Source organism: Papio anubis, chromosome 11, assembly GCF_008728515.1.
Source record: "Papio anubis isolate 15944 chromosome 11, Panubis1.0, whole genome shotgun sequence".
Taxonomy (NCBI): domain Eukaryota; kingdom Metazoa; phylum Chordata; class Mammalia; order Primates; family Cercopithecidae; genus Papio; species Papio anubis.
Genome location: NC_044986.1, coordinates 36318184 through 36333788, shown reverse-complemented (window position 1 = coordinate 36333788; position 15605 = coordinate 36318184). Strand labels below are relative to the sequence as shown.

Below are 15605 nucleotides of genomic sequence, written 5' to 3'. Positions count from 1 at the left end.
GTGGAGGTTGCAGTGAGCCAAGATCATGCCACTGCATTACAGCCTAGGCAACAAGAGCAAAACTCTATCTCAAAAATAAATAAATATAAATAAATATTTTATTAAAAGCAGTTAAACCATTTGTAATTATTAGAAGCAGTGTTAAAATACTGATCAAAAAACATAAAGCTGGGCAGTTCTAAATGATCACATATTCTGCATTCAATATTTAAATATGTATTCATCTGTGCAAATCAGACCATTTTTTCCTCTTTATGGAATGCAAGGGCCACACTATCAACAGAACATTAGAAAGATTAATACCTGCAGCCGGGCACAGTGGCTCAGGCCTGTAATCCCAGCACTTTGGGAGGCTAAGGCGGGCGGATCACGAGGTCAAGAGATGGAGACCATCCTGGCCAACATGGTGAAACCCCGTCTCTACTAAAAATACAAAAATTAGCTGAGTGTGGTGGCACACACCTGTAGTCCCAGCTACTTGGGAGGCTGAGGCAGGAGAATCGCTTGAACCTGGGAGGCAGAGGTTGCAGTGAGCTGAAATCGTGCCACTGCACTCCAGCCTGGCGAAAGAGCAAGACTCTGTCTCAAAAAATAAATAAATATATAAATAAATAAATAAATAAAGATTAATCCCTGCAGAGCGAGAAAGAATTTATTTATCACCACGAGAAAATATTTTTCTTAGAAATGACAGACTATTATTCACTAATTATTGACCACCTACACAAAGCTAAGCACTGGGAATATGTAATAAATACATATGTGTGTCCTGCCCTCAAAATGCCTTACAGAAACCCCAAACTTTTCTTCTTTTTTTTTTTTTTTTTTGAGATGGAGTCTCACTCTGCTGCCCAGGCTGGAGTGCAATGGCGCAATCTCGGCTCACTGCAACCTCCACTTCACGGGTTCAAGCGATTCTCCTGCCTCAGCCTCCTGAGTAGCTAGGACTACAGGTGCATGCCACCATGCCCCGCTAATTTTTTTTTTGGATTTTTAGTAAAGACAGGGTTTCACTGTGCTAACCAGGATGGTCTCGATCTCCTGACCTCATGACCCACCCGCCTCAGCCTCCCAAAGTGTTGTTATCACAGGCGTGAGCCACCACACCCGGGTTCTTTTTTTTTTTTGAAACGTAGTCTCGCTCTGTCACCCAGGCTGGAGGGCAATGGCACACTATCTTGGCTCACTGCAACCTCCACCTCCCGAGTTCAAGCGATTCTCCTGTCTCAGCCTCCCAAGTAGATGGGATTACAGGCACACGTCACCACACTCGGCTAATTTTGTGTATTTTTAGTAGAGACGGGGTTTCACTGTGTTCCCCAGGCTGATCTCAAACTCCTGAGCTCAGCTGATCCACTGGCCTGGGCCTCTCAAAGTGCTAGGATTACAGGCGTGAGCCATCGCGCCCGGCCCACTTCTCTTTTACAATATGGAATTGATGAAATGGTTTCAGGTTCAGGTAAGATTGTGTGAATACCTACTGATCATGTAATTAACTAATACTCTCACTCAAAATTTAAATTCAACTGGCAATAGACTACAAAGAAATTCAGGCCAGGCGCAGTGGCTCACACCAATAACCCCAGCACTTTGGGAGCCTAAGGCAGGAGGATCACTTATGCCAGGAACTCAAGACCACTCAGGGCAACATGGCGAGACCCCAGTTTTTACAAACAACAACAACAACAAAAACACTAGCTGGGCATAGTGGCATGTGCCTGTAGTCCCAACTACTCAAGAGACTGAGGAGGGAGGATCAGTTGAGCCCAGGAGGTTAAGGCTGCAGGGACCTGTGATCGCACCACTGCACTCCAGCCTGGGCGACAGAAGGAGCCCCTGTGTTTTAAAAAAAAAAAAAAGAAAGAAAGAAAGAAAAGAAATTCAAACTACTCTTGCTATGGAATAGTATTTTATTTGTCCTCAGATTTTCACCAAAAATTTAGAATTTTTTAAAGAACTGGATGAGGGATGATCTAATCAAATGTATCAATCACCTCTACACTTCCCGGGCAAAACAAAAATGATCAACCATTTATAGGCAGCTTCAAGAGTGGAAAACTCTTGCGTATCATATTTTATTTTATTTTTATTTATTTATTTATTTTGAGACGAAGTCTTGCTCTGTCATCCAGGGTGGAATGCAATGGCACGATCTCGGCTCATGCAACCTCTGCTTCAGCCTCGAGAGTAGCCAGCACTACAGGCACCCACCACCACGCCCAGCTAATTATTGTATTTTTAGTAGAGACGGGGTTTCATCATGTTGGCCAGGCTGGTCTCGAACTCCTGACCTCAGATGATACGCTCCCCTCGGCCTCCCAAAGTGCTAGGATTACACGCGTGAGCCACCAAGCCCGGCCCCGTATCATATTTTAAATAACACACTCAACCACGCTCATCTGGGCTCAGGAAGAAGTCGGGTCACAAAGTCATTAGTTTCCCAAGATTCTTGGAATCTCCTATTCGGTACAAATGGAACCAAAAGACGCCAAACCGAAGTATTTTACTGAGTTACGCTGGAGCAACGTAAATAAACTCAATCTATTGAATTATACCAAAAACAAAATTGCAACCAATCAAGACAACTTAGGTCTCAAGGCTAAGGCAACACCACCTCGAAATTCTCTCCTGGAAACGCTAAATCTCGGTGTGGCTGTTTAGGAAAGAACACCCTGTGGAAATAAAGTCATGATGTCCTGGACTACAGATCCGTCTCACATCTGCTCCTTAGTTGTTCAACTTGGAAGAAGAAAATCTATCGCGTAGAGTTGTCATTATAGGCTAAGCTCAATGCTAGCTTTAAATGGATTGTCTTATTCAATCTTGACTCTTGGAAATAGGCATCCTCATGTCCCTTTGCAGATGAAGAAACTGAAGTCGAGACCAGGTTTAAAAACTGGCCCAAGGACTCAACACCATTTCCAATTGACACTCAAATCCTTGCTCGGACCTGAATGCACTAAGTGCCTTGGGGAAGATGTGAAAAGCTGTGTGTTACAGTGAGGAATTCGCTAAACAGCCCTGGTCTTCCGTTTCCTCGCCATCAAGAGGAGTCTCGGCGCCAAGGCGATCAGCGCTGCCACCCCAGCTGGACGTCCGCAGCCAGCGCAGCGGGCGGAGCCCCCTCGGGCAGCGGCAGGACGGAGTGGGGGGCTTGGCTGGAGCCCAGCGCGGAGGCCCTACCCCCGCGCCTCAGCCCCTGCAGGCGCGACGGTGAGAAACGCCATGGGACAAGGAAACAAAGCCCGAACCGTGCGTCACCGTGACCCAAGGCAAAGGCGGCAGGACTAACAGCCCAAGGCCGCGTTTCCCAGGAAACTGGACCAAACTCAGCTCACCTCCGGCCGGATTCGCGGGCTGGTACCTCCCCTTCACTCTGTGCCTCAGTCGCCATCTTCGTCAGCAAACTTCTTTCACCGCCCCACTTTAGTCCCGCCCCCACATATTTGGATTGGCTAATATGTTTTCACCTCTTCCGTGCGATTGGATGACTCGACCGCCCCTCCTCAACCTGAACCGTTTAATATGTTATTGGTCTATTCAAATGACTAACCGTCATTGGTCGTTCCCAGCTCTGGCGGAAAAAAAAGGAAGGGGCGGGGAAGACTACCCAGCCCCGAGGCCTGCCGGGAGTTGTAGTTTCTCATTTTGATGACCCCCTCCGATTCCACAGACTTTTAGGTTCAAGTCAGAAATCATCAGCCTATGCTCAAATTTTGCCCTGATATGTAAATCACGGAATTATAGAACTGTCAACTTTGAAAGTGCCTCATCACGTTCTAAAATTCAAGACTCCGCGGGTGCGGTGGCTCAAGCCTGTAATCCCAGCACTTTGGGAGGCCGAGACGGGCGGATCACGAGGTCAGGAGATCGAGACCATCCTGGCTAACCCAGTGAAACCCCGTCTCTACTAAAAAAAAAACTAAAAAAAAAAAAAAAAAAATAACTAAAGTAGTTTTAGGCCGGGCGCGGTGGCTCAAGCCTGTAATCCCAGCACTTTGGGAGGCCGAGGCGGGTGGATCATGAGGTCAGGAGATCGAGACCATCCTGGCTAACATGGTGAAACCCCGTCTCTACTAAAAATACAAAAAACTAGCCGGGCGTGGTGGCGGGCGCCTGTAGTCCCAGCTACTCGGAGGCTGAGGCAGGAGAATGGCGTGAACCTGGGAGGCAGAGCTTGCAGTGAGCCGAGATCGCGCCACTGCACTCCAGCCTGGGTGACACAGCGCGAGACTCCGTCTCAAAAAAAATAAAATAAAATAAAATAAAATAAAATAAAATTCAAGACTCCGTACCCTATATCTCAGCATCACACAGTATACACAATAACAAACCTACTCGTGTACCCCCTAAATTTAAAATAAAAGTTGAAAATAAATAATTTTTTACAATTTTTTTTATTTTTTATTTTTCTGTTGAGACAGGGTTTCACCATGTTGCCCAGGCTGGTCTCGAACTCCTGAGCTTACGCAGTCCTCCCACCTCAGCCTCCCAAAGTGCTGGGATTACAGGCATGAGCCACCGCACCTGGCCATAAATTAATTAATTTAATTTAATTTAATTTAATGCAAGACTCATTCTCTGTCTTGACCCGGAGAGAAATCCCTCAAGCACAGGCAGGGAGTGGCAACCTAGAAGTACTTGCTTTTAAACGTATAGTTCAAAGCCTTCTTTCTTCAGATACTCAGCATAGCCCCAGCCATAGGTCATTTCTTTCTTCCTTTCTTTCTTTCCTTTTTTTTTTTTTTTTTTTTTTTTGAGACAGGGTCTCCCTCTGTCTCCCAGGCTGGATCGCAGTACAATATTGCAGCATACCACCACACAGGGCAAATTTTTGTACTTTTTGTAGAGACAGGGTTTCACTCTGTTGGCCAGGCTGGAGTCGGTCATTTCTGCTTCAATACACCCACTCCCTTCCAGCTTCCCAGAGAACCCACAGAGTTTGCCTCTGTGATATGAACCATGGAACCAAAAGTTGCATGACTTTGTCCCAAACTAAACTTTAATCCTCAATGGTAGGAGTAACCGTAATTATCCTTGTCCTCCCTGCAGCACACACTTCTCCTAGGGATTAATTGAGGCAACATATGTGAGAACATTGTAAATTTTGAGCATTGTTGGTTTTTTTTTTCCCCCATATTGTTTTCCTATGCTGGACTTTTCTAGGAAATTTCTGTATTGATCCTTCTGATGTCCTGCCACCTGGGGCTCTCCCTGCACTCTGCCTCCTTTTTACTAAACTGTACTGCACATGCTTCACTTTCTCAACTGTCTCAGGGCCTTTGTATGTGTTGCTTTTTCTGGCTAGACCATTTTTCCACTTTTTTGGCTTTCAGGTCAAAACTTAAATGTCACTGACTCAAAGACCTCCCATGACGCCCATTGTATAAATCAATTCCCTCAGTAAACTTTCACAAAGAACTCTGTACTGTTCTTTCACAGTTCACATCACAACTCACAATTACATAGTAGTTTGTGTGACTATTTTTTTCATGTGAGGGTTCCCAGCTAGGCTTCCTGCCACAAGTGGGCAGAAACTATATTTATTTTGTTCCCCACAGTGTCTGGCACATAATGGCTGTCCAATAAATATTTTTTGAAAAATATAAGCAAGTCCTCAAACTATTATATCCAAATAAAAAATCAAATCACGGGCTGGGCGCAGTGGCTCACGCCTGTAATCCCAGTACTTTGGGAGACTGAGGTGGGTAGATCACGAGGTCAAGAAATCGAGACCATCCTGGCCAACACGGTGAAACCCCGTCTCTACTAAAAATACAGAAATTAGCTGGTCGTGGTGGCGCTTGCCTCTAGTCCCAGCTACTCAGGAGGCTGAGGCAGGAGAATTGCTTGAACCCAGGAGGCGCAGGTGCAGTGAGCAGAGAGTGCCATTGCACTCCAGCCTGGTGACAGAGTGAGACTCCGTCTCAAAAAAAAAAAAAAATTAAATCACATATTCTAATATTTTTTTTCAATTGATGAATTAATACTAAAAGTTTGATAAGGGCTAGATGCAGTGGCCTACACCCATAATCCCATCACTTTTGGAGGCTGAGGCAGGAGGATCACCTGGGCCCAGGAGTTCAAGGTTAAAGTGAGCTATGATTGTGCCACTGCACTCCAGGCTGGGTGATAGAATGAGACCCTTTCTCTAAAAAAACAAAATAAAAGTTTGATAAATGTGTCCAAATAAACTTGCATTTAGTCTGATGTTTTTTATGTTTTTTGTTTGAAACAGAGTCTCACTCTGTTGCCCAGGATGGAGTGTAGCGGCATGATCTCCACTCACTGCAACCTCTGCCTCCAAGTTCAAGCAATTCTTCTGCCTCAGTCAGCCAAGTAGCTGGGATTACAGGTGTGTCCCACCATGCCCGGCTAATTTTTGTATTTTAGTAGAGACGGGTTTTGCCATGTTGGCCAGGCTGGTCTTGAACTCCTGAACTCAAGTGATCTACCCGCCTGGGCTTCCCAAAGTGCTGGGACTACAGGTATAAGCCACCACGCCCGGTCTTATTTAGTTTGATGTTTAACAAATCATGTTTATTGAGCAAATACATGAAAAGAAACATAAAATTTAGCAAACGTATCAGTGAAATTTTTCATTGAACCCCAGATAGCCTTAGAAAATCCAGATGGGATCACTTGAGCCCAGGAGACTGAGGCTAGAGTGAGCATGTTCATTCCGCTGCACTCTACCCTGACAGAGCAAGACCCTGTCTCAAAAAAAAAAAAAAAAGAGGCCAAGTGTGGTGGCTCACACCTGTAATCCCAGCACTTTGGGAGGTCGAGGCAGATGGATCACTTGAGATCAGGAGTTCAAGACCAGCCTGGCCAAAATGGTGAAACTCCATCTCTACTAAAAATACAAAAAAATAGCCAGGCATGGTGGCACACACCTGTAATCCCAGCTACTCGGGAGCCTGAGGCAGGAGAATCACTTGAATCACTTGAATCCAGGAGGCGGAGGTTGCAGAGTGCCACTGCACTCCAGCCTGGGCAACAGAGTGAGACTCTGTCAAAAAAAAAAAAAAAAAAAAAAAGGCCAGGGAAGGTGGCTCACACTTGTAATCTCAGCACTTTGGGAGGCCAAGGTGGGTGGATCACCTGACGTCAGGAGTTCCAGACTAGCCTGGCAACATGGTGAAACCCCGTCTCTACTAAAAATACAAAAATTAGCCAGGTATGGTGCTGCACGCCTATAATCCCAGCTACTCGGGAGGCTGAGGCAGGAGAATCTCTTGAACCCAGGAGGCGGAGGTTGCAGTGAGCCAAGATCATGCCACTACACTATAGCTTGGGCAATAGATTTGGGCTACGTCTCAAAAAAAAAAAGAAAGAAAGAAAGAAACAAGAAAATCCAGGTTGCGTCAACTGCTATATATACAAAGCAAGGAACCCAAGGCTCAAATTCTGCCCTTCCCTCAAAATAGGAACTAGTTTTGTTTCTAGTCCCATGATACCCAGCACATGGATTGATTGACTGATTGAATGAAATTGATGCTTTCACAAAAGAAAAACTGTTTAAAACTTTAAAGTATTACCACTGCAACTAGGAGGAACGCCACAAAACTATATTTCTGGTTCATTTGTTTTGATGAAAACTCTCACTTTTTTTTTTTTTTTTGAGATGGAGTCTCGCTCTGTTGCCCAGGCAGGAGTGCAGTGGCATGATCTCAGATCACTGCAAACTCCATCTCCCAGGTTCAAGCAATTCTCCTGCCTCAGCCTCCTGAGTAGCTGAGACTACAAGCACCCACCACCATGCCTGGCTAATTTTTGTATTTTTAGTAGAGACGGAGTTCGCCATATTGGCCAGTCTGGTCTCTAACTCCTCACCTCAGGTGATCTACCCACCTGGGCCTCCCAAAATGCTGGGATTACAGGCATGAGCCACCACACCTGGACGAATCATATGTTTATATAATGTTTGGGAAAATACAGCACAGTAGTTAAAAGCATGGACTCTGGAGTTAATAAATCCAAGTTCAAATCCTGGCTCCAGAGTTTCTAGCTGTGTGACCCTGGACAAGTTACTTGACTTTCTGATTCCATTTCTTCTTCTGTAAAATAAGGATAGTAAGTCTCACAAGGGTATAGTGAAGAGTAAATAAGATAATTTCTGAAAAGCTGCTTGGTAGCACTGTGTCTAGAACATACTAAAATTAGACCAATGTTGGAGACAACATGATGAATATTAAGAATGCTAAACTCGCCGGGCGCGGTGGCTCACGCCTGTAATCCCAGCACTTTGGGAGGCCGAGGCGGGCGGATCACAAGGTCAGGAGATCGAGACCATGGTGAAACTCCGTCTCTACTAAAAATAGAAAAAATTAGCCGGGCGCAGCGGCGGGCGCCTGTAGTCCCAGGAGAATGGCGGAGAATGGCAGGAGAATGGCAGGAGAATGGCGTGAACCCGGGAGGCGGAGCTTGCAGTGAGCCGAGATTGCACCACTGCACTCCAGCCTGGGCGACAGAGCAAGACTCCGTCTCAAAAAAAAAAAAAAAAAAAAAAAAAAAGAATGCTAAACTCAGCCGGGCGTGGTGGCTCACACTGGTAATCCCAGGACTTTGGGAGGCCGAGGTGGGTGGATCACAAGGTCGGGAGTTCAAGACCAGCCTGGCCAACATGGTGAAACCCCCGTCTCTACTGAAGACACAAAAAAATTAGCCAGGCGTGGTGGCACGTTCCTGTAATCCCAGCTACTTAGGAGGCTGAGGCAGAAAGAATCGTTTGAACCCGGGAGGCGGAGGTTGCAGTGAGCCGAGAATTGCACTCCAACCTGGGCAACAGGGCAAGACTCTGTCTCAACAACAACAACAAAAAAAGAATGCTAAAAGAATGCTAAACTCGGCCGGGCGCGGTGGCTCAAGCCTGTAATCCCAGCACTTTGGGAGGCCGAGACGGGCGGATCACAAGGTCAGGAGATCGAGACAATCTTGGCTAACACGGCGAAACCCTGTCTCTACTAAAAACACAAAAAATTAGCCGGGCGAGGTGGCGGCGCCTGTGGTCCCAGCTACTCGGGAGGCTGAGGCAGGAGAATAGCGGGAACCCGGGAGGCGGAGCTTGCAGTGAGCTGAGATCTGGCCACTGCACTCCAGCCTGGGCGACAGAGCGAGACTCCGTCTCAAAAAAAAAAAAAAAAAAAAGAATGCTAAACTCTCTGGGCATGCACCTGTAGTCCCAGCTACTGCTGAGGCGGGAGGATTGCCTGAGCCCAGGAGCTCTGTATTGCAATGCACTATGCCTATGGGGTGTCTGCACTAAGTGTGGCATCAACGTGGTGACCTCCCAGGAGTGGGGGCCACCAGGTTGACTAAGGAGGGGTGATACAGCCTAGGTTGGAAGCAGAGTATATCAAAAACCCCATGCTTGCTGGGCACAGTAGCTCCCAAGACCAGCCTGACCAACATGGCGAAACCCTGTCTCTATTAAAAATACAAAAAATTAGCCAGGTGTGATGGCGGGCACCTGTAATCCCAGCTACTCGGGAGGCTGAGGCAGGAGAATTGCTTGAACCTGGGAGGCAGAGGTTGCAGTGAGCAGAGATTGCGCCACTGCACTCCAGCCTGGTCGATAGAGTGAGACTCCGTCTCAAAACAAAAACAAACAAACAAAAAAAACCTTATGCTGACCAGTAGTGGAATTGTGCCTGTGAGTAGCCACTGCACTGCAGCCTGGGCAACATAGTAAGACCCTGTCTCTAAAATAAATAAAGAAATAAAAGAATGCGGCCGGGCGCGGTGGCTCAAGCCTGTAATCCCAGCACTTTGGGAGGCCGAGATGGGCGGATCACGAGGTCAGGAGATCGAGACCATCCTGGCGAACACGGTGAAACCCCGTCTCTACTAAAAAAATACAAAAAACTAGCCGGGCGAGGCGGCGGGCGCCTGTAGTCCCAGCTACTCGGGAGGCTGAGGCAGGAGAATGGCGGGAACCCGGGAGGCGGAGCTTGCAGTGAGCTGAGATCTGGCCACTGCACTCCAGCCCGGGTGACAGAGCCAGACTCCGTCTCCAAAAAAAAAAAAAAAAAAAAAAAGAAATAAAAGAATGCTAAACTCCCTTCTCTCCCCTCTCAGATAACACATCTATCTCCATGGCTGTGTGATAAGGACCACACGTTACATCACGGTTACAGTGTAATCAATTACTCTAGAGAGAAAAGTGTTTCTCCTCAAAACCAACTGTTCTGCTGTGACTTCTGATTAAAAGCAAGTATCATCGCTGAGCGCTGTAAAAACACAAACTCAGCTGACAAGCCTTTGTTTCTGCAAGGGTGTCATGACTTCCCTGAAGTCATCCTTGCTCTCTATTTAGGTACAGATTGTCAGCCTGGTGATAAGTATGTACAGCATGAATTGAAGACAGTTCAGAAAGTTATCTTGTTTTCAACAGCCTAGTTCAACAAAAGGTCACAGAAAGGTGGCCCCAGCCCTCAAGCAGTTTACAGTAGATTCAGGGAGACAAAATGAACACATATAAGTCACATACCACAGAAGATAGTTTAGAATTACGGGGGCTGGGTGGGGGCTAAATATCAAAGTAGGGAGCAGACTCCTAGGAATTCAAAAGTGTGGAGAAGGGAAGAAGCCAAGACTGTCAGGAGGGTTTAGGATCAAGCCCATGGACTTGAGTCTGCCATGAATGTCACAACTCCATCTACGTACCCCACAAGACTGCGAGCTTTGGGGGCAAAAGTGGTGTTCTAACCATCTTTGTTTTTCCAGGCCCTAGCCTCCATGGCAAGGAAAAAGGGAGGGAGGAAAGCTGGGAAGTAAGTCAACAAAGGAACATATTGGAAAAGGAAGAAAATGAAGATCTGCCCCTGACCCCACCTCTAACTTCACCCTTCAACAGTGCAGATGACTCGCAGCCCTTGATGCATCTTTGTGTTTTATACTTTTGTTCTAGCTCTGCCCTCTGTTTAAATTAAAACAAGACTTTTTTTTTTTTTTTTTTTTTTTTTGAGATGAAGTCTTGCTCTGTCGCCCAGGCTGGACTGCAATGGTGCGATCTCAGGTCACTGCACTGCAACCTCTCCCTTTCAGGTTCAGGTGATTCTCCTGCCTCAGCCTCCCTAGTAGCTGGGACTATGAGTGCGCACCACCACGCCCGGCTAATTTTTATATTTGTAGTAGAGACAGAGTTTTACCATGTTGGCCAGGCTGGTCTTGAACTCCTGACCTCAAGTGATCCACCCGCCTTGGCCTCCCAAAATGCTGGGATTATGGGCATGAGCCACCGAACTGGGCCCAAAGCAGGAAATTTTGATGCCCGCATCAAAATACAAAAGCATCATGTGCACAATAAACATTTCTGAGCCTTGTATCGCTTTCTAATCTTGTTAGGGATGGGGTGAGGGTGCCTACTAAATATCTTTTAAAAAATGAAAATCTAGGCTGGGCGCGGTGGCTCACGCCTGTAATCCCAGTACTTTGGGAGGCCGAGGCTGTCGGATCACGAAGTCCGGAGATCGAGACCATCCTGGCTAACATGGTGAAATCCCGTCTGTACTAAAACGCAAAAAATTAGCTGGGTGTAGTGGTGGGCACCTGTAGTCCCAGCTACTGGGGAGGCTGGGGCAGGAGAATGGCATGAACCTGGGAGGCAGAGCTTGCAGTGAGCCAAGATCATGCCACTGCACTCCAGCCTGGGTGACAGCGGGAGACTCCGTCAAAAAAAAAAAAAAAAAAAGAGAAAATCTAGGCTGGACACGGTGGCTCACGCCAGCACTTTGGGAGGCCGAGGCAGGCGGGTCACAAAGTCAGGAGTTCAAGACCAGTCTGGCCAACATGGTGAAACCGTGTCTCTACTAAAAAAAAAAAAATACAAAAATTAGCTGGGCATGATGGCGGGCGTCTATAATCCCAGCTACTCGGGAGGCTGAGGCAGGAGAATCACTTGAACCCCAGAGATGGAGGTTGCAGTAGGCTGAGATCACGCCATTGCACTCCAGCCTGGGCAACAAGAGCTAAAATGTAATTTTTCTCCTGTCAAAATAGCCAGTACTCCCACCAAAATATCACATGGTTACCTGGAATACCAATTGCCTTCTTTCTTTGCTCCCCAACTTGTATTCATTATAAAACCACCTTTGAAATTACCATTTTAATGGCTTTCTTTTCACTTGTTAATATTTCTTTTTTTTTCTACAGACAGGGTCTCACTACGTTGCCCAGGCTGGTCTCAAACTCCTGTCTTCAAGTGATCCTTCCACCTTGACCCTTCAAAGTGTTAGGATTACAGGCATGAGCCACCACATCCAGTCACCTGTTAATATTTAGTGCTTTTCTTTTTTTATTGTTTAATTATACAAGTAATACAGAAAGATATTTTCATTATTTAAAAAACTCAAGTAATATGAATAAAAATTTACCCTTGTCTACATTCTAGTCCCTCTAAGAAACCACTATTTTCAGTTTTATGTGTGTCCTTCCAGATCTTTTTCTATATAATATTTTAACTCAACAAATACTTATTGAATGTCTACTATGTGCCAGACACTGTCCTAGGCCTGGGAATATAGGTATGAACAAATAAAGTCCTTCTCTTTTAGCATTTCACTATAATAGTAGCACAAACGTGCATAGAAAAATACATAATTTTGGCTGCGCACGGTGGCTCATGCCTGTAATCCCAGCACTTTGGGAGGCTGAGGCGGACAGATCACCTGAGGTCAGGAGTTTGAGACCAGCCTGGCCAACGTGGGGAAACCCCGTCTCTACTAAAAATACAAAAATTAACCAGGCGTGGTGGCACATGCCTGTAATCCCACCTACTTGGGAAGGTGAGGCAGGGAGAATCACTTGAATCCAGGAGACGGAGGTTGCAGTGAGCCGAAATCACACCATTTCACTCCAGCCCGGGCGACAGAGCGACACTCCGTCTCAAAAAAAAAAAAAGGTGTACATAACTTTGTTTTAATTTTTAAATAAAGAGTAATATACTGTAATGTCCTTAGACATGTATTATGGAGATCTTTCCACATCTATGTGCATAGTTCTGCCATTACTTTTTTGAACTGCTGCGTTGTATTCCACATTGTAGATGCTTCTGCATTTATTTAAATCATCCCCTCTAATTGAACATTTATGTATATATCAGGCAAAGTTGCAAGCACTGAAAATGGACTTGCCTAACAGAAACAGAAACTGGATTTGTTGGAAGGAAACTAAACTGAGGAACTGCCTGGAAGAAAAGGGGCGAGAGAGCAGGAAACCCAGCTGAGGTCACGCCATCCAGATCTGTCCACTGCAGCAGGTTCCCCTCCACCGAGTGCCCATTTATCCTGTGGGTTTGTCACTCCCTGGAAAGACGAGAGTCTTGAGTGAGAACGTCTGGCAGGCCGAATGTCTGGCAGGCTAAGCTAAGGCTCATGCCTCCGCTCTGTTGGGAGGAGAGCCTTGCCTCCCACTAGAATTCTCCCTGTGGAGAAAACCCCCAAAGTGGGGAATAATTAAGGGACACACATTTCTTACAATTCATTCTCAATTTTTTGCCTCCCAGGTCTCTTTGTGTACACGACCACATGTTTATTCAGGGCTGGGGCAAAACTTAATGCCCCACGGGTGGATCACCCGAGGTCAGGAGTTCAAGACCAGCCTGGCCAACATGGTGAAACCCCATCTCTACTAAAAATACAAAAAATTAGCCGGAAGGGGTGGCGGGCACCTGTAATCCCAGCTACTCTGGAGGCTGAGGCAGGAGAATTGTTTGAACCCGGGAGGCAGAGTTTGCTGTGAGTCCAGTCGAGATCGTGCCACTGCGCTCCAGCCTGGGCAACAAGAGCAAAATTCTACCTTAAAAAAAAAACCAAAAACTTAATGGCTCAGTCTTCTTCGGACACACCAAAGACTCTAGCATCTACATCATTCCATATGCAGAAAAAAAGAAAACCGTCTTCAGCTTTGCTGTGGAATGCTCTTCGAGACTGACCGCAGGGCCAGAGAGTGGGAAAGGGGACTCAGTGAGGTGAGGGAAGAAGAACCAACTCGGCACTGCTAAAAACGTTCAGTGCTGGAACTCCAGGATAAAAACTCTGGAGGTCACTTTCCCCAGCCAGGAGAACTACAAGCTGGGAAAGGTCACTGGCAGGAAGCTGGCAGAGAGGGTTGAAAGCACAGGCAGTCACAGAGCATTATGATGGGGACTCGGCCATCTCAGGCACTGAGCTCAGTGTCGGGGCTATGGAGAAGGAGTACTGGATACTACACTCACAAGGCTCGCAGACTGGGGCCTGAGGGCAAGGGTGCTATGCCATCTGGGCCACAACAGAGCAAAGGACTGAACTCTCCAAAAGCAAGAAGACAGTCCCAGAAAATAGGCCTGGCATGGGGACCAGGTCTGAGGGAGGCATGGGTGACCCTGAGCCTGGCAGGGTGAGCGGGAAAGCCTGCAAACACACCAAACATTTGAAATCTCTCCGGCTGCTGTGGTTTGAATGTCCAATTTAAAACTCATGTTGTCCAGGTGCAGTGGCTCACACCTGTAATCCTTGCCCTCTGGGAAGCCGAGGCGCGCAGCTCACCTGAGGTCAGGAATTCAAGACCAGCCTGGCCAACTGAGTGAAACCCCACCCCTACTAAAAATACAAAAAAAAACCAAAAAAAACCCACACACATTAGCTGGGCATGGTGGCTCGCGCCTGTAGTCCCAACTACTTGGGAGGCTGAGGCAGGAGAACTGCTTCAACCTGGGAGGTGGAGGTTGCACTGAGTCAAGATCACGCCACTGCACTCCAGCCTGGGTGACAGAGCAAGTCTCCACCTCAAAAGAAAAAAAAACTAATGTTGAAAGTTAAACCCCAATGTGGCAATATGGAGAGGTGGGTCCTTCATGAATGTATTAATCCATTCACAGATTAATGAATGAATGAATGGGTTAATAATTAGTGGGTTGCCATGGAAGGGGAACTGGTGGCTTTATTTATTTATTTTTATTTAGTTATTTATTTATTTTGAGATGGGGTCCCATTCTGTCACCCAGGCTGGAGTGCAATGGTGCAACTATGACTCACTACACCCTCAGCCTGGGCTCAAGCAACTCTCCCACTTCAGCCTCCCAAGTAGCTGGGACTACAGGCAAGCATCATCATGCCCAGCTAATTTTTTTTTTTTTTTTTTTTTTAGAGACACGTCTTGCTTTCTTGCCCAGGCTGGTCTTGAACTCCTGGCCTCAAATGATCCTCCCACCTTGGCCTCCCAAAGTGCTGGGATTACAGGCATGAAGCCACCACACCAGGCCAAACTGGTAGCTTTACAAGAACAGGAAGATAGGCTAGGCATGGTGGCTCACACCTGTAATCTCAGTACTTTGGGAGGTCGAGGCGGGTTGATCACCTGAGGTCAGGAGTTTGAGATCAGCCTGGCCAATATGGTGAAACCCTGTCTCTACTAAAATACAAAAAGTAGCCAGCTGTAGTGGTAGGTGCCTGTAATCCCAGCTACCCGGGAGGCTGAGGCAGGAGAATCGCTTGAACCTAGGAGGCAGAGGTTGCAGTGAACCGAGATCATGCCATTCCACTCCAGCCTGGGCAACAAGAGCGAAACTCTGTCTGGAAAAAAAAAAAAAAAAGACAATTTCCTTCTATCTCTTTTTTTTCTAG

General features: G+C 46.6%; 1 protein-coding gene across 7 annotated transcripts in view; it reads right to left on the bottom strand.

Moving 5' to 3' along the window:
* ARHGAP19 (Rho GTPase activating protein 19) overlaps nt 1-15605 on the bottom strand; it is a 135711-nt gene that overhangs the window by 73312 nt on the left and 46794 nt on the right. The window contains exon 1 of one of the 7 annotated variants that reach the window (XM_031652152.1): nt 3339-3768. The exons of 5 other annotated variants lie outside the window; for them this stretch is intronic. In XM_031652152.1, the coding sequence (XP_031508012.1) occupies nt 3339-3394 (56 nt within the window). In that variant the 5' untranslated portion in view covers nt 3395-3768. Of the gene's footprint in view, nt 1-3338; nt 3769-15605 lie in introns of those variants that run through there. One more of the 7 variants, XM_021943544.2, reaches the window with a different exon arrangement.